The 20,014-nt window shown below is 33.6% G+C and overlaps 4 protein-coding genes across 13 annotated transcripts; 2 read left to right on the top strand and 2 right to left on the bottom strand.

Annotated features, from left to right (window-relative positions):
* The first annotated feature begins 3,352 nt into the window (after positions 1 to 3,352).
* LOC114378301 (probable ATP-dependent RNA helicase ddx42) lies at positions 3,353 to 4,643 on the top strand. The gene has a single exon (XM_028336875.1). The coding sequence runs from the start codon at positions 3,403 to 3,405 to the stop codon at positions 4,300 to 4,302; it is 900 nt and encodes a 299-aa protein (XP_028192676.1). The 5' UTR covers positions 3,353 to 3,402; the 3' UTR covers positions 4,303 to 4,643.
* A 5,101-nt stretch (positions 4,644 to 9,744) lies between these two features.
* Positions 9,745 to 13,503, bottom strand: LOC114379214 (nuclear cap-binding protein subunit 2-like). Its single transcript, XM_028337819.1, has 8 exons — positions 13,379 to 13,503; positions 13,051 to 13,274; positions 12,813 to 12,951; positions 12,698 to 12,731; positions 12,159 to 12,269; positions 10,531 to 10,584; positions 10,282 to 10,388; positions 9,745 to 10,081 (listed from the first exon to the last, which is right to left on the bottom strand). Exons 1-8 carry the CDS (start codon positions 13,394 to 13,396, stop codon positions 10,007 to 10,009), a joined length of 762 nt encoding a protein of 253 aa, XP_028193620.1. The 5' UTR covers positions 13,397 to 13,503; the 3' UTR covers positions 9,745 to 10,006.
* Positions 13,504 to 13,633: 130 nt separating this feature from the next.
* On the top strand, positions 13,634 to 16,374 carry LOC114379216 (protein NUCLEAR FUSION DEFECTIVE 6, chloroplastic/mitochondrial-like). 10 transcript variants are annotated; one of them, XM_028337823.1, is made up of 4 exons: positions 13,634 to 13,853; positions 14,192 to 14,313; positions 15,077 to 15,111; positions 16,129 to 16,374. In XM_028337823.1, the coding sequence occupies exons 1-3, from the start codon at positions 13,705 to 13,707 to the stop codon at positions 15,094 to 15,096; spliced, it is 291 nt and encodes a 96-aa protein (XP_028193624.1). In that variant the 5' UTR covers positions 13,634 to 13,704; the 3' UTR covers positions 15,097 to 15,111; positions 16,129 to 16,374. The 10 variants fall into 10 exon arrangements, with proteins under 10 accessions (XP_028193624.1, XP_028193632.1, XP_028193627.1 ...); XM_028337831.1 differs by lacking the exon at positions 15,077 to 15,111 and adding an exon at positions 14,750 to 14,804; XM_028337826.1 differs by lacking the exons at positions 15,077 to 15,111; positions 16,129 to 16,374 and adding exons at positions 15,606 to 15,668; positions 15,780 to 16,004.
* A 584-nt stretch (positions 16,375 to 16,958) lies between these two features.
* On the bottom strand, positions 16,959 to 18,460 carry LOC114379215 (uncharacterized protein At4g28440-like). The gene is made up of 2 exons (XM_028337820.1): positions 18,107 to 18,460; positions 16,959 to 17,404 (listed from the first exon to the last, which is right to left on the bottom strand). The coding sequence occupies exons 1-2, from the start codon at positions 18,339 to 18,341 to the stop codon at positions 17,214 to 17,216; spliced, it is 426 nt and encodes a 141-aa protein (XP_028193621.1). The 5' UTR covers positions 18,342 to 18,460; the 3' UTR covers positions 16,959 to 17,213.
* Between the last annotated feature and the right edge of the window lie 1,554 nt (positions 18,461 to 20,014).

The raw sequence follows: 20,014 nt of genomic DNA, 5'->3' as shown, positions 1-20,014 counted from the left end.
AAGGTAATGCTGTGATATTTAGTTTTAAAACGTTAATTTATCCTCAACTTAGCCCATCTATATAATCTGAATGATCTGAATATTTTGTTTGCCAAACTAGAAAAACTCTATTGGATGAGAAGACACTGAGAAGGACGGCAAAGAAACTCTTCAGACGGTGGAGAGAGGGACATATTGAGATTTGAGAAAATAGAGAATGAGAGGATTAGAGAAACTTTGGTGGAGGCATATTTTACTTTCGGTAAGGACTTTGGTGGTGGTCCAACAACACCTTTGGAATATTTGGACTTGGGTTTACGTTAGCCCACTACTCATTCAGCCTTAGGGTTCAACAATAACAAAAGAAAAATGGCTAAACTATTTCTTATTTTTGCTAAATGACCAGATATAATTTTTTTCATTAACTTCATTTTAATACTTTTCTCTTTCATTTCACGAATTTAATGATAAATGTTAAGAACACACTTTATGTCACCTTCTTTTGAAGACATTCTCTTTTATTGGTTAAAATTTATTAAAATTACAAAGTTTTATGGGTCCTACATGATATTTAATGATTTTTTCTCTTGATTTTGTAGCTTTTAATAAATTTTAATCAACTAAAAAAACTATGTTTGAAAGTATGTTCCTATCACTCCTCTTTATCAATTGTCATTTGTTTCCATTTTCATAATGTGAGTTGCTAGTGGCCCCTACAATCATTTTCATTTTTCAAAAATATCCTTCCCCACTTTGTATAGCGGAAACATTTTTTCATGCTCCCATAGCACAAAGGAAGTATAATTTCATTACAAAATTTGTAGTATAATGAAATTATGATTCTGTTGTGTGACAGAGTTTGCAACATAATAAAATCAAGATTTCATTGTGTTATAAATTTGTAACACAAAGGAATTTTTATGGGTCCTACATGATATTTAATGATTTTTTCTCTTGATTTTGTAGCTTTTAATAAATTTTAATCAACTAAAAAAACTATGTTTGAAAGTATGATCCTATCACTCCTCTTTATCAATTGTCATTTGTTTCCATTTTCATAATGTGAGTTGCTAGTGGCCCCTACAATCATTTTCATTTTTAAAAAATATCCTTCCTCACTTTGTATAGCGGAAACATTTTTTCATGCTCCCATAGCACAACGGAAGTATGATTCCATTACAAAATTTGTAGTATAATGAAATTGTGATTCTGTTGTGTGACAGAGTTTACAACATAATAAAATCAAGATTTCATTGTGTTATAAATTTGTAACACAAAGGAATCATGTTTATTGCCTGAAAACAAAAAAAAATAAAAGAATTCCGATTCCATTGTACAGATTGCACAACAGTTTCACGATTCCGTTGAAATATCAAATGCGAAAAAAAAAATACCGTGTAGAGGAGAGAGCTTTGTGAGGCAAGGAAGGAAGAAAGGGGGAAAAAAAAAGAAGAAAAGAAGGAAGAAAGAAAGGTTGATGGGGAAGGGTGGGTGCCAATAATTAGAGGATAGGAGAAAATGGTATTTTGGTATTTTTGCAAATCTGATAGGAAGCAAGAGCAATTGTGGAGGGCTAATATCGACTCCCTTCATAATTTTGAGGGACGGATAAAAGCCTGTGCTTTGGCCCAATAAAACCCGGGCTTTCAATGCCTAAATAACATAGAGCCCGTATTGTGTCTGTCTCTGTCATGACATAGAATTTGTCATGTTATCATAAATTCTCTAATTGATCGGGTCAGACAACAAATCTAAAGTCAAAGTGTTCTCACCAACCTATCCCAAAAGGCATATTCATGTTGGGTACTTCCGGTTCTAGATGTGCACATTCTACCTTTGTTTTTCAATGGCTCTTCCGCTCATCACGCCATAGTTAAAAATAAAAAATAAAAAAACCGTCCCTTCAACATCACTCCAAAGCAAATCGAATATCAAAAGTGCAAAACCTGTTTTCAACTAATCATGCCAGTCATTGAGCTAACTTTATCAATTTTGCTTCCAAAATCAATAGACAACGCTTTCTGTATACCCATTACTTTAATTGATGAGCCAGAGGCCTAGAATCATCGTGGGCAATGAAATTGATTATTCTTTAAGCAAAATGTCATAGCCTGTCTTGCGTTTTCTTAATGACTTTCAGAATCCGTAAAGTCCACTGGGTGGGTGTTACTAAATATGCTTGATTAGAGCATGCTTTGCACTTATATTTTCCATTTAAATAAATATAAGTGTTGGTTTTGTGGAGAAAATTATAAAAAATAGAGGAGAGAAGAGAGACAATAAGTATGCGAAAAAAATATAATTATTTTATTCTAATTCAAATTGATATAATAAATAGCAAAAAATAAACTAATTAAATAACAAGATATTAGCCAAACAAAATATTAAAACTAATTTGCTCCTTAAAGATAGGAATCACTTATTGATTAGGTTAATCTATTGGCTAATCCATTAAAAATAAAATATTATGCGATTACAAAAGTATATCTTCAACAATAAGTAACAAAACTAGAAATAACTTTTCTTTTGGTTTCTATATGTTTTTCAACTCATGTAGTGCTTTGCATGAACGTAGACCATCATTAAATCTAAACTATGTGCTCCACGACCACAATTAATTTGGTTTTTAAAATTGCACCCGTCATTGAATAATTGAAGACATTAGTTTAGTGTTTAATGGTTTAATTGTTGTTGAGTTAGGGTTAAATATGTAATAATCAAATAATACTAAATTTTTCTGAACCAAATTGATTGTAAAAACACTGTAATTTGTTGAGTTAGGATCAGATGTTCAATCCTTAAACTTGTGGATATAGAAAAACATTTATTCAAAGAGATTAATTTCATAAATAAATTAAAGTATTTTGAAAAATTAATCAATTGCACTGAACCTAAGAATAACCTGAGTTTATTAAAAACACACACAATATATAACTATTTCTTTAAGATAATTCATGTTTCAATAGTGATATGGCTTCTCTGTTTCCAAGTTTCACACTTCCCACTTACAATTGTATTCATTTTCTATCCCCTTTTTTTCAAGTACCATTTTTACCATTGTTGCGAAAGGGCCCGCCAATTAATTTTGAAATTCGTATAGCAAAAGGGAACTCATCTTACCTCACCAATGAAAAAGCAACAAAATAAAATGCCCCTTTTTGACTTAGACCATAGTGCTGTCTCAGCACTACACAATGTACACATCTTTGTGTTTCCCATGCTGGCTATCTCATTTCTCAAACCTTGCACATGCAGCATGGAATTGAAGTCATTATCATACCCCACACCCGTTCTTCTTCCCTCCACAATCCTCGCATAATTAGCCGGCCTTTGATATATAGAAACTTTAGTCTCTCTATAAATGACCCTAACAACATCACTTTCTTAACACTTACCTCTCACTATCATTATTCATTCCATACTATGGCTTCTTTTGGGAACCAACTCTCTTTCTTTTTGCTCTTGGTGCTTGTCATCTCCCCCCAAATTCAAGCTAGAGAAGGCAAGCTCTTTAGCTTGTTCTCCCATTTCAGAACCATCTATAATGTCAGAGACCCTCTTGACAAAACAAAAGCTGAATCTCCAGCACTAGCACCAGAACCAGCTCTAGAACCAGCATCAGCAGCACCAACACCAGAACCAGAAACAGCACCAACACCAGCACCTTCAGCTGAACAAGAAATTGGGTCAACAATACCATCTGGACCAGCACCAGAGCCTGAATTTTTTGACAGTGGAGAGGCTTATGGCCTCTATGGTAGAGGCTCTTATAGCCAATACCCTCCCACCAAGGAGACTCCTACCGCCACCACCACCTTTCAAAATGCGCTTCTGAATGAAGACGTCAATGAGGAGAGCTACAAAACTGGCTACCCCAAATCCAATTTCTACAACAACAACAATGAAGAGTACAACAACAATCACAACACTAGGGAAGAGTACAGGAACAGTTACATTGGTGGCTACTCCAACAACAACTACAACGAAAAGGAAAATTACTACAACAACAACAACAACTACAATGGCAAGGAAAATTACTACTACTACAACAACAACAACAACAATAACAACAACAACAATTATAACGGCAATGGCTATGAGGAGAAGAGAGAGGGAATGAGTGACACAAGGTCCTTGGAGAATAGAAATTACTACTATCATGTGAATAGTGTTAATGAGAATTATAACCTTAATGGGTACGAATCAGGGAGAGGGAGGACTGCTGAAAACGAAGGTTACTATGAGAAGAGTCAGTATCCAAATGAGTTTGACACCATGGAAGAGTACGAGAAGCAGCAGGAAGAACAAGGCTACACCCCTTGAGTGTTTTTTGTTTTTTTTTTTTTTTTTTTGCATTTTTGTGTGGTGAAAGAATCAGAGTGAGACACACACACAAGGGTTACACATTGAAAGAAAATACTAAGTTATGAGATAGTAATTGTGATGCTTTACTTTCTAGTTTCATCCTTGGTCTTGCAGTTTCTTATGTTGCTGATCAAAGTGATGGAGAGAGTACGCAGTGTTATCATTTGTGCAGTGTGAGGTTCTATCTATCTTTTTCGGTATTTTGACAATTGGAAACTATATACCTTTCTGTGTTTATGTCACAATTAGATGGCACAAAACTTGATGCCGTATTATATTATATGACAAAATTTCTGCCTTTGATTTCTTCTTTATCCTTATAATCAATTATTAAAATTCAATAACTAAAATGAGCTTGGAATTTATATCACACGAGATATCGAAGACAAGAATTAACGTCAGGATGGTAGAATTTAAGGGGACTCGAACCCAGTTATATCACGTCTTTTCCAGTTGGTGTTATCGTTACGTAATTTAGATTGATTTGGGAGAACGGAAATAATTGCCAAAAATGAAACCAAAAAGCAAAATACCCTGAAAAGGAATATGGAAAAACATGATTTGTGCATGCTTGCTTTCTGAAATTATTATAGTAATATTCATTGATGCTTGAAAGTTACATACTTGCGCTAAAAGCATAAAACTGGCGCGCTCATTATTCGAACAATTGATGCATCCAGAGTGGTCTGTTTAACAAAACATAACTTCATGGACGACGAATATTTACCAAATTAACGATGCAATCTAACTAGGTTGTTCTTACTATAATATGAAACTAAGGCAAGTTATTAATTTCAGATTAAAACCCCTTTATTTACATCTTCATGCTTTCCCTTTTGTTAGTTTGAGCCAAGGACCACGGATGTCGGATGCCGGTTGTCTAAATTCTAATATAAAGCATTCACTTTTTTTTTCTTCCTTTTATTTTACCTTTCCTTTCTTTTTTTTTCTTGTTTCTTTTTCTTTTGTAAGTTGTAACTACTGTTTATGTGAGTATCCAAAGAAAACTCTAATGGAAAAGGGAAAGGTATGGTTAAGTGACTTTTATGATACTACATTGCATTATTAAAGTGGTGCTAACTATCCTCAATTAATTGATAGGAGACTACTTCAACATTACAATATTAAAATTTATAGTTTTGTTAAGATCTATCATTAGAGCAGGATGTTGGAGATTCAGTTCTTGTAGAAGAACTCTCAAGACGGGAAGCAACAACTAGTAACAAAAAAAAAAATGAAGCTTTGAGGAGAAGAAGGATGGGATCTAAGGGAGGAAAGGGGGATGGCACGAGAGAAGAAGGGAGAAAAAAGAGGAGGGAGGAAAGGGGGTTGGGGGAGGAGCACAGATGGAGAATAGAAACTTAAACAAAAATTGACAATTGGCCATTTTAATGAACATTGTTTGTCAACAATAGGTGTCTCAGTGAACATTGGCTAGGTGTTTTAGTGAATATTGGATAGGTCTTTCAATGACTGTTGGTTGAATTTTTAACTGTTTACACACAACACAAATGCATTTGCAAGCCTACTATTAGTTTGACTTTGTGAAGTTACTTTTCACATTAAAATATTTTAGAAATAGAATTATACATGAATCTTATTAAATTGGGTCATTGTGGAGAAGAAAGGAAAACAAAAAAAAAAAAGAGAGGAAGGAGAGGGGGAGGGGTGCGACACAATGCAGGGGAAGAAGGATGGGATTTGAGGGAGGAAAGGGGGGTGGCATGAGAGAAGAAGGGAGAAAATTGAGGAGAAAGGGAGGAGAGGGAGTTGGGGAAGGAGTGCGGATAGGGAATAGAAAATTAAAAAAAAATGGCAATTGGTCATTTTAGTGAACATTGCTTGTGTATCTCAGCGAACATTGGCTAGGTGTTTTAGTGAACATTGGCTGGGTCTTTCAGTGACCGTTGGTTGAATTTTTAACTGTTTACACACAATACAAATGCATTTGCAAGTCTACTATTAGTCTGACTCTGTGAAGTTATTTTTCACATTAAAATATTTTAGGAATATAATTGTACATGAATCTTATTAAATTGGGTCATCGTGGGAAGCAATTTGCACACATTTTTTGCATTCTCATTCTTATTCTCATTGGCATTTTCAAATTTTCCAATTCTAATTTTAAATCTTGTTTTATTTGTTCCTTGTCATATGGATCCAAATCAATTTAATTGGCAAGCTTATATTAATTTGTTAACAAATTACCAACAACCTCCTTCAAATGAAAATTCGCAACATCCTCCTCCATTGTATTCTTTGTTGTCATCACCACTTCCAACAATGAGAAAAAATTCTCAAATTCCTCCTTATTTCATTCCCTACTTGCCACTACAACCACCACCTTAGTAACTCTCCAACAATGAGCAAAAATTCTCGTATTCCTCCTCATTTCATTCCCTACTTGTCATTACAGCCACCACCCTAGTAACTTATAATCAATCCCCTTATACCAAAAGTTCTCAAACCTTTCCTTCAATGCTATAAAACACCTTCATCGCATTCCGTAAGCCTCCCAATAATTGTAGTCGTGCACAAACTCTTTCAAATGAGGAAATTGATACACAATTTCCATAATTTTCTACCAAAATTGGGTTAGAAAATATTATAGTAGAGGAAGGAGGAAGGAGTTCTATAAAGAAGAAAAAGGGCACACAACTATTCTTTTCTATTGAAGAGGATAAACTTCTCATTAGTTAATGGTTTAATGTCTCACTTGATTCAATCATCGGTGATGGTAAAAAATGAGAGGTTTTTTGGAAAAGGATTGTAGAAAATTACAACACATATTGTGACAATCTAAGTGAGAGATCTAGTAATCAACTGAAATTTCGATGGCCAAAAATTCATAATGTTGTTCAAAAGTTCAATAGTTGTTACAAGCAAGTTGTTGTTTTGAAGAAAAGTGGTTACATGGAGCACGATGTGATGGTTAATGCATATGCTATTTGGAAGGAAGATGAAAAAAAAGATTTTGCTTTGGAGGATGCATGGCGGCTATTAAAAGATCAACCTAGATTGTTAGAACAATGCAAAGAAGTTCCTTCAAAAAGAACAAAGTTGAGTGAAAATTGGAATTAACTGTCGTCATCTAATTTGGAGACACCGATTAGTGTTTCTGAAAGTGACACCCCTACACCACTCTCTCACCTAATGGGACTAAATGTGGCTAAAAGAAAGATGAAAGGAAAATGAGCATCTTCTTCTACATCAATTGTGGACTTGTCTGACATTGAATAAGAAATGAAGGAAAGAAATATTGTCGAAAAGCAAATAATAGAGGCATTGGTGTCTAATAGCATCGTGAAGACGTACAATATTCTTATGAAAGACACAGCTGACAAGATTGAAAATTAACTCAAGAAACACAAAATCACTTGTGATTATATTTTAAATAAGTTTATGAGTTAATTTTTATTTCTTAAGTTATCGTTAATTAGTTGTAAGTTTAAGTTTGTTTTTAATTAATTTTTTTGATTAGTTTAATAGTTTGTTTTTTATGTATTAAGTTATCTGTTATGATGTTGTAACACATTTTCAATTAGTTGAATGTTGAAGTTTGTTTTTAACTACACAAGTTATTTGTTAATATGTAACTTTTAAGTAGCCATTAAAAATAGTGGTTACAATAAAATAGCTAGTAAAAACTAGTTGTTTCAAAAACTAGCCATTATATAAACTAGTGGTTATAAAAACTACCCATTACATAAACTAGCTAATAAACTAATTGTTGTTGATGATGTTATTTCATTGTTCAGTTCCCTCTCATTCATGCACACCCCACCTTCTACTTTAAACTTCTTTTGTTATTTTTTCTACCCTTACTCACTTGTAAAATGGCTCGAAATTCTAATTTCGATAGAGTTTGGCAACAAATTATCAATAGAGATACTTACGCCAACTGCAACAAGCAAAGAGCATCAACCAGCCTAAACAAACAAGAAGAAACATAAATAGCAATCGTGAAAATGGATATAGTCGTTTGATGAATGACTACTTATCTAAAAATTGTGTATACACAAAGGAACAATTGTTCCTTCGAATTGTTGGCGCTCTCAGAATTATCCATATATAATGATGAAATTTAATTTTTGTTGCTCAATGTCGATGTTTGTATTTTTTCCTAATCAATGTTATGTATTATTGTAATTTTTAATTATCTTGATGAATAAGTATTTTAATTATTAATAAATTTTCTATTTTTAAATTAATTTTTTTCATAATTAAAAATTATATAATTAATTATTTTAAAATAAATGGTAAATAAATATCAGGTGGTGGATTTGTTTTAGAACCTACAAAAAATTATTTAAGATCTCAATATAAGATCTACTATTAGAGTAAAAAATAAGAAAGATCCTCAGAATGATGTGATATTACTTAATCACAAAAGCTATAATTAAGATCTCAAAGCTTCTATTGAAAATGCTCTATGCTTCATGTTTCAATTATATGCATAAAGTCTTATATTCATGATTATTTGTGAATATATCTTATAAAAAATATAGTGAATACATCACAAGTAAATATTTTATAATTAATTTAAATAAATTCTCATTAAATATAAAACTTTTGCTCTTGTTAGATATATTAATAATGATATACACTATATGATTTTAATATTTATATAATATTAAAAAATATTTTTATTAAATTTTTGTGCGAATTAAAATTAATTATTCTATCACGTTGTCTTGTGAATGTAGTTTATTATTGTGGAATGTTAACGATAATCTTTTTCACATTATATTTCTAACACTTTATATGATTGATTAGAATTTATTCAAAATGATTAATTTTAGTGGGTCTCACGTTTAAATCGAAAGAAAAAATATATTATTACAAATTTTAAAATGGATATTAAAAAGAAAGTGTCAAAAAACGTTACTAGCATTTGTCTTATTAATTAAAATTCATTAAAACTCACATCTTGCAAGTCTCCCTTCTAACTTATTATCACTCATGATTTTACAATTTTTAAAATATTTAATTAAATAATACGTTCAACGTTCTTGTACTCGGCCAGAGGCAGACCTAACTTATAATGAGCATGTTTAAATACACTCCCTCATTTTGAGAAAATTACACTTAAATATCTTAAATGTTTATATTTTACTCTCTAATTTTTTTTAATTTTGAACCCACTAACTCCAGTTTCCTATATGTATAATAATAACTATAACTAATTTTAATTTTTTAATACTGTCCCCACAGTGGATCTGCCACTGTACTCGGCTGATTTCTCAAGCAAATACTATTCATTGTAAATCTAAAAAATTATTTACTTATGATGAATTTTAATTAAGTAAAAAAATATTTATCCTAAAATACTAGTTATTTTTCAAGCAAGCATCTATTGATATTGATAAAATCAAGTAAACCTGATCAAGGTCACATCTCTATCAATAGACAAAGTTAACAAAATCTTATTAATATGTTGGTAGACAAAAGCACAAGAGAAAAATATTGATACAAAACAGTAAATAGCACTGCCATATATATGCAGGCAGCAGATCCAGCCTAGAATTTCAAGAAAGGTTAAACTAACAGTGAGATCTTTGCAATTTGCAATAATATACATTATACAAACAATCATCCACCTTTAATTATGTCAGTAGAAATGTTTAAATTTAAAACAACTTGATCAAGCATGAAATTCTGGTTAAGCCCGTCTTTTTCTATCATCTTCCTCGTCATCATCAGAATCACCACTCTCACGAAACCGTGGATTTTTTTCCTGCCACATCAAATCAAGTAATTGAATTAGACAAATGCACCAATGTGAAAAATAATAATACAAAGGATCATGCCTTCAATTGAAGTATGTTCTACAGCCTAATGCACCAATGTGACACAATACAAGTAAGGCAATTGGAATTATTGTAGAATAATTGATCAAAATTAGCTTGAAGTATCGTTAATGTTTGTAGAGAATACCGGTCTGGATTCGTGGTCAGTGTTCCTCCGAGATTCATGATCAGAATTTCTTTTTGAGGACTCGTGTATGTGGCGGTCATCATCTCGGTGTCTCTTCCTATAGTAATCTATCATGTCAAAGACAAATGAAATTCATGTCAATAGTAAATTCGCAGGTAAAACAGTGAAAACAACACTTCTAAGTTCTTCTAAAAAAAATCACTGGACAAAAGACATTGTCTTTGTCATGAGATGAAAGTATGAAACTACCTCTACCATGTCGATGGGAACCACCATGACCATGACCTCCACCATGTCTACCATCTGCAATAGTAAGATTGCTGATCAGTTTAATTCAAAGGAGTACAAAAAAATCATGGCAAATGATAATTACCACAAATCTTAGAATGTACTGGAAATTAATTAGCAGAAAAATCAATCAACAAAACAAGGGGAGACTGGTTCCCCATGAGACTTAAACACATAATTGTACTCTCACCTGAAGGGTATCTAATAAATTAAAGACAAAATTGAATGTTGAACAAAAAAATGCCGAAGGCCATTAGGATAAAAACTAGCATATTCTGATCAATAAGCACTGAAACTTGGCAAAAATCATTGGGATTTTTTTAATGCATAATAGATTCAACAGGCAAGCCATTATTATGTTGCTTTCTTTGGAGGGACAGTTAGTTGTAACCCAACTTACTGAACTTAGTAATGCACAATGACAATTTGAATTTCTGATTTAGATAACTGAACATACAATGCAGAAGATATTGGCTATTGAAAGTATCAATTTGTGCAATTTCTTCATACTGCAGGTTACTGCACAATTTGAGGATGCAGGAGTGGACAACGGACAGGCTACTCAAAAGAATGCGTACTGTTGGAGCTTCCTCATGTGTTGCATATTTACACAGATCACTATAATGTTAGGCCCAACTAGCAATGTAAACACTGGCATGGCTCACTGAGTCAAAACATTAAACCACGATAGGACACACTTTTCAGTTAGAAATTTAGAATTACTTATTAATTATCTATATACATCGATGTCAATCCCAAATAACGTGAGCAGCCAACCCTGAAAATACTATACTGGGATAGGGGTTAGCAGGATAACCACTATTCTGACCAATTAATAATAAAATAACTAAAGGGAAAAACTTGGAAGAGAGCACACGAAAGTGAGATGAAAGACTAGTTTTAGAGGGATTGACAAACAGAATACAGGGACAGAACAAAGCAAGGAAGCAAAAGTCACAGTTGGCTGAAAACAGTGACAGGTTTGCTAGAAAATGGCCACAGGTCTAAGGAATCAGAAACTATGTAGAGAAGAGGCTGGGGATGGCCAACTGTAACAGCTGGCCAGAAAATGCTGTTAATGTTGCCAAAAATGTTGTTTCATAGTTAAAATAGATTTTTCAGTGACCCACTCCAGCCACGATTTTCCACTGTTTTTGTCAGTTATCGGAGCCATTGTGACACTATTAAACTTTTGTAGCATGCTTCAGCCACTCTGCAATGTGATTCTGCAAATGTGCTACAATTTGGTGCTATTGACGACTATATCTGTATACATATAAAATCTGTCCAATACTTTTTCCATGTGTCAATTGTCATTGTGGATAACTAAGTTTTTTTGGTCATCACTATGCAAAAGAGGGACAATTTTGAATAGATTTTTCATGCAAACTGCACAGTAACATTCTAGTTATATCTTAGGAATCCAGCAGGTTGATAAGTCCCACATAATTTTGCAATCCGAAAATCAAACTAAATGAAAAATAAATATTTGAATTAATTTTAAGTGATCTCAAAACAAGTGAAATGATGAAGCAGAGTTAATCCTAATAGCTGAGGATCTGTTCAAAATATAGTTTGGAGCCACTTACAGGAAGTTGGAATAACTGGTGGAAAAGAACCCAAAGAACCAGTGCCATAATCTACAAGCTGCCTTTGTACTTCTAATTCTTTCTGAACCAGCTTCCCATAGCCACCTCTACGTATGCAGAATTAAGGAAACTAAAAGGAGCCTATTATAATAACTTATCACTGATCCAATAAATCAAAATCATAAAAGAAAGCAGATAAAAACTAGCATATCAAATTCTTTCGGAATAATTTTGCAGTAAAATTTCCAGTTCAAGATCAACTGAAGGTATGAGAGTATTCATAATTCTATATCAATTACAATCCACCAAAAATCTTAGCAGAATTAATATTTTCTCTATTATGTAAGCACACATATCTAGAGAATATCATAATAGCTAGCTAATCAAACTAGATTATATACACTTACTGCCCGGACAAATCATTGATGAACCTCATTATTACATTATTCTAAACTTTAAGGAGAAAATCAAGCAAACAAATCAATCACACAAGAATGCAAATTGAAGACAAAATGTACATTCAACGATTAAAAGGATATCAGGATCATAATCAGTGCGATATTCGTCACGGACCTGCACAAATCCACAGAAGCAGTTGACAATTAGCCAAGAACAAAAACAACCATAGGAATCACAGGTACAAGAGATGCTCACCTGGCCACCACTCCTCCCACGCCCCCATTGTCTACCATCCTGAAATCCCCAATCAAAATCAACTCGAATGGGACGATCATCCAGTATCGTCCCACTTATGTATTTGCAAGCATCCTCAGTATCTTCACGAGAATAATATCTACCAAAAAATACACAAATTCATACAAAATCATCAATTAATACTGAATAACTGCAATTAACAGTGCACACTAATGTTTTCAGAGCAATTGAGACTCACAAAACGAAACAGAAGCCGCAAGGCGTTTTTGTGTTCTTGTCCAAGCCCATGATGATCTTTTTGATTTCCCCAGCACGCGAGAAGAGCTCGTAAACTTGCTCCTCCGTCGTGTAAAACGACATGTTCCCCACGTAAACGGTGGTTGAGGTCAGAAGCGCGTGCTCAAACTCCTCTTGCGTCCCGGGGAACCTTCTATCTCGATACGCCGAAATCTTCGACGGATCCTACACCACTCACCAAACGACAACAAAAAGAAAAATTAGCGAATTAAAGTAAGCACGAAGCTCCTGAATCAGATTATGTAATGGTCACTGTAGTGTAATCGTACCTTGAATAACAGAGCCATGTGTTACCCTGCAACAATAGAATTCAGAAGAAGATGAGTTCAGAAACAGGGTTAGGGCAGAGAAAGAAAACCCAACAAGACCAACGTTTAAACGAATCGGTTCGATCCGATGTGTTGGGTCCGGTTTATTTAACGGGCTTTTCTTATTTTTTGGAGTTATGGAGGCCCAAAGTTTTAAACGCCTATTCAGTTTTTTTTGGGCCCATGATGGAAAGGTGATGCATTCAGGGTTTTAGTTTTGTAGAACCCTACACCAGTCAGTAGTGAGTGTGGAACCTTCACTAACCCTAAAATTTTCCGATAACGAAATGGCATCCACCGCCGGCGCAGCCGCGAGGTCTATTTTCCGTTCATGTTCCGCTCGCCGTGCCGCGTTCCGTCTCGGCTCCGATGCTAAAGCGGCTCGGTCTCCGTTCCGTGTCGCTTCCAACAAACCTCTCTCGCAATCTACACTCAGGTAATTTATTTGTTTATTAGTGGCAAATTTAGTGTTACTTCAATTGAATTATTGTTAAGAATGTAGAGTGTTTAGGATTTTTTCTAACTTTTTTTTACTTGCTTCGAAGTTCGAATCACTTTTGAAATATGTTAACTAGTTAGATTAAGTTTTTTAAAGAAATGTAATTTGGAAGAAGAAAATGCATTTTAGATCATTTTCAGAAGCTATATGTAAGTTAGAACTAACTGGAGCTAGTGTTACCTCGATTGAACTATTTGTTTATAAGTGATGAATTACTTGGATTAGTGTTAATGCTTGAAATGAAATAATGAATTGATGTGATTTTGTATGAGAAGGTGTCCCGTTGAATTGAGCTTTTGTGTGGAATCCATGCTACCGTACCATAGCGCAACTGCTTCTGCTTTGATGACTTCGATGCTATCCGTCTCTCGCCACAGCTATGGTTGGCTTCCTGAAGGTATTGTCTGTGCTCCTACTGCATTGTAATGTATCGTTTTATAACGAAAGATTCTGTTTATTTGCATTTGTATGCTGAATAGTTTTGGTTTGGTTAAGTGGAAATGATTTTGAAGATTTCTGTCTGAGCACTGTATGATTTAGTTTTAGCATTTTAGCTTTTGATTTCCTTTGTTTTGCTTCAGTTTGGTTTTCTTTATAAATTGAAACTGGTCTTATTATTCAAAACTTTCTTCTTTTTATCCTGTTTGCTGGTTGACTTGGGAGTTTATTGAGTGTAGTTAGACGAGAAAGGGACTTGGAAGATATTTTACAGCCTATGTGGAGAAAAAAAATTAGGACTACAAAGAGTATTATATTATGTGGTCCCGCTCTTTGGATTACCTAGTCTGTGATCATTTTAATTACCTGACAATTGGATTTTACTTTTGAATTAGGTAGCTAAAAACATCTGTAGGATTCCTTGTGTTCTTTCTTCAATTTAATTTTCGGGTAAGTTAGTGTTTCTTTTCTGTTCTTGGGTTAAACTTGATAGAGTCTTGTCGGATCTGATAATATAATGCTTTCAAAATACATATGAAATACAGTTCTTCATATTTATGGGGAAAAGGTGGTCCATCTACATGATGCTTGATCATATCTTTATATAAACATTAATCTTCTACCCAAGATTGATGGATTGAGTTATGCCCTGAATCTTCTACTTTCCCCACTCATACAACTGAATCTTTTAGTGAAGCCATACGTACTCCTTTTGTTTGTAGGCAAAGAGAAGACTATTTGAAGATCAAGAAGCAAGGTTGGGATGACATGGACCTCTTTGATGTCGGGCTTTAAACAAAAAAAAGAAAAAAACATTCTTATTAGGAAGATTTGCTAGATATCTATCACCAAAAAGTTTGTTGCTCTTGGATTCTTTTAAGTTGGCATGGTGAATTTTATTAAGCTGGATTCTTCCTATAGGTTTACTTTGTATTTTAGAAAATAATATTGGTCTCTTATTTATGAATCATATTGTTCAAAGTTTATGCATCTTGAGTAGAATTGTCTGGAATAAAAGAATCGGTTGGCATAAATTTTGGTGGGTTCTGTTTATATATAGAAATATAATGACTTTTTCTATACATAAAAAGATTAAGATAAATACCCCTCAACATTCTTGTAAGAGTTTCTCTAGAATGTAGTTTATTTTCTCTTCCTTCTATGTTTAACTGTTTGAAATATTATCACACATCGTACTTACTAGGGTCAATTGATAGTTGAGGTGTTTACTGTTCTCTTTTGTTTAATCAGATTGCAATGATGATGTGTGATAAGTGTTCTGAAGATTGAAGCAATCTTTTATGTACAAATCTGGTTCGTGAGACAGTGTTTTGACTGAGCCATTGGATGGACAAATTGAGTCCCAAAATCTGAAAGGAACTTTAAAAACCTAGATCGCCTGACTTCTGTTCTTTCTTATTTCAGATGCATAAAAGGCTGCCATTTTATTCACCCGGATGTTAAAGTCTAAAGGCAAATAAGTTGAAATTGTATTGTGACATGTTGGATAAAGTTTTGTAATGTCTATCCTTGTTATTTGGAAATTTTGTATGGAATCAACTAGGGATTTTTAATGAATGCAGAATTGATGCTTGTTATGCATCCTTCCCTCTTGACTAGTTTAAATCCAAAATCCATGCTTTCTGTCTATCAATTTCTTATGATATATAAGGTGGTATATTTAGTATAGCGTGCTTGTTTTTTGTATTGTTATAAAGGTGGTCGGTGATTTTTTTTGTTTTCTCATTTAGTTTTTTTTTTTTTTAACTTTCAGAAGGTGAGGGGTCATGATGTGATAACTACAGAATGCAATACCGATTATGCTCAAAATTACTTTGTGGGAATCAAAGTTGGACTTTTATTGTGGCCACTTTATAGAATTTGTGCCGTGGACATTTTAACTCTTATCTGTAGGCTCTCATTCCCCTTCTTTTCGAGTACTGATTTTGTTTTGCTTATCTTGGTCACTGACCTCGTATAAAATTAATAAAGGCATTCAGAATTATATTTTCCTCACAAATTTCAAATCCATTTTGTTTCAATTTAGCGTGCAAGAATAATCTACCGAATTACCTACGCTAAGTTTGTAAAGGTCACGAGCTTGGACATTTTGTTTCAATGTTAAAACTGTACAGATAATGAACCAATGAAGCATCTAATTTTAAAATTAATTGCAGCATTTGAAATGGGTCTTCGAACCAATGACGCCACAAAAATAACTTCATAAACAACTCGGTTTTGAAAGTGAACAATAGTTAAACAAAGTCCACAGTTCATTGTTAGACCATCAAATCAATTCAGTTTTGAAGATAAACCATAATCAAACTGGAGGCAAGTTCACGGTTAGAGAACAATCCCCTACTTAGATCGAATTTGACAAAAATATTTCCCATCACAAAATTAGGTCTTAGAGTGGAGTTTAGCTTAATCCCATTTAATCTCGAAGGGTTGGTAATGAGCATTAAATTGACATAATTCCAAACCAACGCCCGTGACCACCAGGAATCCCATTTTATAAACCAAAAATAAAATGGGCTTAATGGAACAGTTATGTATGCTACCTATGGGTTTTGAAATACATTTGAATGACAAAAGCACAAATGATTCGTTCAGAAAGGACTGAATACAGTATTTATTTGAGGTAACACATAATATTTACGTTTGCATCTTAAGCTTAACCATTGTCACATTTCAAAACTGATCTGAAATATCATTCCTTAAATTAACCACAGCAATCTTAAGACTAAATAAGCAAAGACTGTACCATAAGAAAACTGCACGCAGCCAATTGTTCAATGGTGTCAAAATAAAAATTAAAACCTCCCGTAAACCCCAAAGATTCACTCTCAGAAGACAAAATCACTCTTCAACAACATTCACTAATTCATATTCAACTAACGAAAGGTTGTTATCCTCTTTAACGTCAAAATTTGCGGGGTCTGTGGGCTCAATACGCCCCCATTTATCCACTGCAAGTCTCATAGATCCCTTGAACATGTCAATCTTTGCATTACGCAGAATTACAGTTGCGCCAGCATTCATATGGTCCACTGCACAAAGTAAAAGAGTTATTCACCACTATAACACAAAAGTGAACCAATGAAACATCTAATTCAAAATTAACCACTTCAAAATTATTCACCAATCTGATATCTTCTTCGCAAACAAGCAAGAATGACAACATTTAGATTTGCAGCAAAGCCAAAAGATGTGGCAACAAAATACACATGAAAAAGATTTGCTTGGAAGAGAAAATGTAAGAGTACGACCACAATTTACAACAAACCTTGACCTGACGTTATATTTGAATTAATAACATCGATACCGTTTAATGCACAATCTACATAGCCAACGGGAACCTGGTTTCCGTGTTTCAATCTGAGTTACACTCAAACCAGACAAAATCAATGAGTTCAAAATTAATCTATTCCCAACGTAATCGAACAACTTTTACACTGTCACTGCAGTAACATAATTTTTTTCACACGTAATAAAGACCCTTTACCTAATTATTTTTTCTACACACGTAGAGCAGATACAAAGCGTTATTAAAACTCCAAATTTTCACGTCCCAAGTGGTTGCAATTTGAAGGACTCAAAATAAAGCTACCAAAAAGTCAAAGACTATACATAGTCTTTTAAACACTTTAAATTCAACACATCAAATATATGCAAATTAAAAAAAAAAAAACACACATCACAAAAAAGCGCAACGTTTAACAGAGTCGATACAAAAAGAAACATCATCGTACCCTGTTCGTTGCGAGCGGTGAAGATTATGGTTCCGGTTTCGTCGCCGACGAGGCACTCGGCAATGCGCGACGGGCGCGCGGCTAGCACCGTCGGTCGACCGCCGCGGGTGCTCACCGTCTTCACCGGCTTGGAACTGACCACCTTCACCGTCAGTGTGTGGCCGTTGGTGCCAGGTTTTAACTGATCCACCTTCACGAACACCGGTTTTCGCTTCGTCGTCGCTGGTGTCGCCATGGATTCTGAGTTTCGTGTTTCTACTTCGTGTGAGAGAGAAGAGAATCAATCGAATCGGAATCGATCACGCAATTATAAGTTAAACCCTAACCCTAGTTTCTCTCTGCCTTTGATTTCGGATTTGGTGATTTAATAGGCGTTGGGCCTGATTCATCTTGTGGGAAGCGTTAGGCTTTGTTGGCCCATGTGAGGGCCCAAAAGGTACTTGCAAATTCCAACAGAAAGTAAATAATAATTGGTGAAAGTTTTTTGACAATATTTTTATGATGCCCAAATTGCTAATCAGATATCTTGTAATCATATATATAGGCAATTTGTTAAGCTAATTATTATAGGCTAGAGCACTCTTATAAAATAGACTTGTAACCAATAAAAATGTCTAGTTGGACTTTATATTTTTAATCCAAGTCAGATTTAACCCTATCAAAATAAAATATAATCTGGTATGTTTTATTTTCACATCATCGTTACAATATAGGTATGACACAAGCTCTTGTCTTCTTCGCCCTAAATTCTTATAATTTTTTTTAACATCCACAACTGCTATTCCCTTCGCACCTACATCACATGGATGTATAAGTCATCATCACCTAGTGAGTTCATCGTATAAAATCATTGTACAGCAACACGTACATTACTCTACGTACAACATGATTGCTATCATTACGTTATGAATATATCATTTGATGATAGATTAAAGATTATGAACTTTATATGTTTTGCCTAGTAATCTAAATCTAGAGTTTTCTATTATGTCGAAGGTTTACTATGAGATAATAATAGAAAGACATTTTTACTTTCATTTTCATGCACGATTGATTAATGACCTAATTAAGTGATGGGTACGTTCTAATAAATGTCTTAAAAGTCTAGAATAGTATGTTAGGTGTCATGGCCAACAAAACTATAATTAAGTAATAGATTATATTATTGTTGATTGAATTATTCTTGTTATTTAAAATGTTTATTTTATATTAATTTTAAATCAAATTTACAAATTATATTTATGGCACCTTCATCAAAGCCCTAATCGAGCTCTATTCAGGCATACCTCAAGCTGCAGAAGTTGAAGTTTTCGCTCTCCATCAAGCTACATTGTGGATCTAGCAGCTTAACCTTCACGACATTGTCTTCTAAACAGATTGCAAAATCATAAAGGACAATATGATTTCCACAAAATCTGGCCACAATGTATTCCACTCCTTATTAATCAAATGTAGGGCATCTCTTACCATAGTTCAAAACTCTTGAGTGAGTTTAGTCAGGAGGCAAGCCAATTTTGTTACTAATAATCTAGTAACAGCATCAAATTTTCATGTTAGCTCCCATGATTTTAATTATATATATTCCCACATACGTACAAGCTATCATCCTTAATGAAATGATATAATCTCACTTTGTCTAAAAAAATCATATTTAACTCCAAAAAATTGTTTCAAATTAAGTGTTAATTTATGGGTATTATTTTTTTTATTCAAATATTTTATATATTTTTCTTTCACCATTTTATATAATCAATATCACGCCACACCTTTATTATGTACTTTCCTTTGTTAGATAAAAAAATATACGATCAAAACTTTAATTTTAATTATTGAAAAATTAGAACAACTAACTAAAATTAAAAAAACTAAAATATACAAATTAAAATCTTCATACTAAAATTGAACTTT

This window comes from Glycine soja, chromosome 12 (assembly GCF_004193775.1).
Source record: "Glycine soja cultivar W05 chromosome 12, ASM419377v2, whole genome shotgun sequence".
In the NCBI taxonomy this organism is placed as follows: domain Eukaryota; kingdom Viridiplantae; phylum Streptophyta; class Magnoliopsida; order Fabales; family Fabaceae; genus Glycine; species Glycine soja.
Note: the sequence above shows the minus strand (reverse complement) of the source record. Positions and strands in the feature narration are given on the sequence as shown.